Source organism: Aplysia californica, unplaced genomic scaffold (genome assembly GCF_000002075.1).
Source record: "Aplysia californica isolate F4 #8 unplaced genomic scaffold, AplCal3.0 scaffold00118, whole genome shotgun sequence".
Classification (NCBI taxonomy): Eukaryota; Metazoa; Mollusca; class Gastropoda; order Aplysiida; family Aplysiidae; genus Aplysia; species Aplysia californica.
Genome location: NW_004797388.1, coordinates 790,801 through 793,383, shown reverse-complemented (window position 1 = coordinate 793,383; position 2,583 = coordinate 790,801). Strand labels below are relative to the sequence as shown.

Here is a 2,583-nt window from a genome sequence, read left to right as displayed (position 1 = left end):
GAGGGGAGGGGGTACAAACAGTCCGGGCGTGGAACGTCAGTAGAGAATAATATACAAACGTGACACCGTTATTTTTCCCCGGCTACTAATCAATATTGCAATGATAAGCTAGTCTTGACATAGATCTATGTAAAGAATTGCGCGCTGGAAAGTGGAATCAAACGTTGCCACAAGCTAGGCTCTGCACTGCAATAGGTTTGCCAAACAAGACGTTGTAGACAATAGACGACACAGGCGTGCATTTTAACAAATCGGCCCTTTTGCACAGTGTGCGCTCGGTAGAGTTAATCGTATGACGCACTTTCCAGGAATTTCCAGCAATTCTTTGGTATCAAAGAAACGAAAATACGACTACATCTCATTTGAAACCTAACTACTTTTGATTGAGAAAGTCAAATACATACATTACTAACTCAGTGCCTATCTATGCGAAAACCCCATCTTTGCAATAACTAACACTCGGATTCACCGAAATTGAAGGCTAGGCCCGACGACTTCGTCGTTCAATTAGATTTTAAAAATTTTGTTTTCTTTGCCTTAAACTATAAAAATAGCATGCAGCAACAGGCGTACATTGAAACATTCAGACTTGTGTTTTTGATAAATTGTGCCTCATGGTTTGAAATGTGCTCAGGCAACATCGCTTTTGCTCTGCTGCTGATCAGACATATGTGTCCATTAGGTCTTTCTTAGTAACAGCTGTACGCCACTTGCAACACAATAAGGTTATAAAAGTGCCGACGATTAGAGGTGTTACAAGTGAGTAACACACACACACACACACACACACACACACACAACAAAAGGAGAAGAAATAAGGACAACAAATTTTAGGTAAGGAAGAAGAAGAAAAACACCTGCCAACCAACCACTCACACTTCGTCTTTAGAGAGTTAAAGTTAATTTAGCAACAAAAGAAAAGAAAAAAAGAAAAAAAAGAAAGAAAGAAAGAAAGTGCTCACCCAACTCATGAGGAAGTTCCTCACACAGCACGGCGAGCGACACACTGATCCCTACGTTGAGGTCCTCCGTGAAGCCAGCTCCTATGGCGAGCCCGTCCACGAAGTTGTGGATCACATCTCCCGCCATCACCATCCAGGCCAAGGTGGTCCTGCTGGTCTGCTCATCCAGAGACAGCCCGTCCGTCAGGCTATGGCTGTGTCCATGATCGTTCTCTCTGGCCAGCAGTTCTTTCCCCCCGTTCTCAGGCAAAGATAGATCTCTGTTCTTTTTCTAGACAGATAGATAGATATATAGATAAATAGATAGATAAGATAGATAGATAGATAGGTGGGGAGATGAATGGATGGAAGGATGGAAGGACGGATGGATGAATGGATAGATGGATAGATGGATGGATGGATGGATGGATGGACGGACGGACGGACAGACAAACAGACATACAGACAGACAGACAGACAGAGAGACTGGTAGGTAGGTAGGTAGGTAGATGAACAGACAGACAGATAGACAGACAGACAGACAGACAGACAGACAGACAGACAGACAGACAGACAGACAGATAAATAGATAGATAGATAGATAGATAGATAGAACCTGTTTCATTTAAGTAAGAGTTGTACGGTACTTGCAACACAATTAGATTACATAAGAGCCGTTACAAGAGAGTAACAATCACAAACAACAGAAGGTGGAGAGATAAGGGCGACAGTTGTTCAAAAGGAAAGAAGGAGAAAACAACAACAGAGCAACGGCCAACTATCCACATTTAGTATGCATTTATTTATTTTTATTTTTTTTTTAATTTTGGGGGGGAGGGTGGACATTTCCTGTTTTAAAATACTTTTGAAACGAGGGCTGATGCCAAACAAAAGATATTAACACCATCAAGGTATAGCAGTCAGTACAGCAAACATAGGTAAGCACACGGTTTCATTGTTGCATCCATGGTGTGGCTGCATTATATGTTGAGCAAACATAATACTTATAACAACATTGCGAGGACAATTTACTATAGATATATTTGTCTATGTCTAATTAAAAATCTCCCCTCTCCCCTTATTGTTTTGATTGTGAAAATCTTAGGAATATCGAAATGAATAAATCATTAGTAATGTACCACTAGAAAAAAAGCTAAGGGGGCGGGGTAAAAAATAAAGCTTTACATATTAAAACTTAACAAATTCGTAAGCATAAATATCGTATACAACTGCAATACAGAAGTCTCTCAAATATCAAAGTAGATGCAGGCTAAATCGTACAACATGTTCAAACTACTCATCTGTCTTGAAAAGAACATTACAAAACCCACTGAAACTGTGACTATTACAGTCTGCCGCTGGTAGGTTGTATCCTTCTAAGCCAAGGTTGGCCTTGATAGCGCCTAACTCCTACATGAACCGCTGAATATTATATCATCAACCTCCCAAGGTATTGAAATAAAAGAGTCAAATCCTTGTTAAAAACTGACAGCCTTCCATAAACAATAATCTTTATCTGTGGAAATGAATAAATCCGCCTTTATGTGAGAGGTGTAACTCTCATGAAATTGAAGACGAATATTACTTTATTTTTTTTAGTCCAAATTTTGCCCATCAAAGGAACTATTGTTAATCCCCCCCC

General features: G+C 40.0%; 1 protein-coding gene across 1 annotated transcript in view; it reads right to left on the bottom strand.

The window, feature by feature from the left end:
- LOC106011447 (metal cation symporter ZIP14) overlaps window positions 1–2,583 on the bottom strand; it is a gene marked incomplete in the record, with an annotated part of 32,778 nt that overhangs the window by 2,761 nt on the left and 27,434 nt on the right. The window contains 1 exon segment of the mRNA XM_035969132.1: window positions 963–1,233. Within this exon segment, the coding sequence (XP_035825025.1) occupies window positions 963–1,233 (271 nt within the window).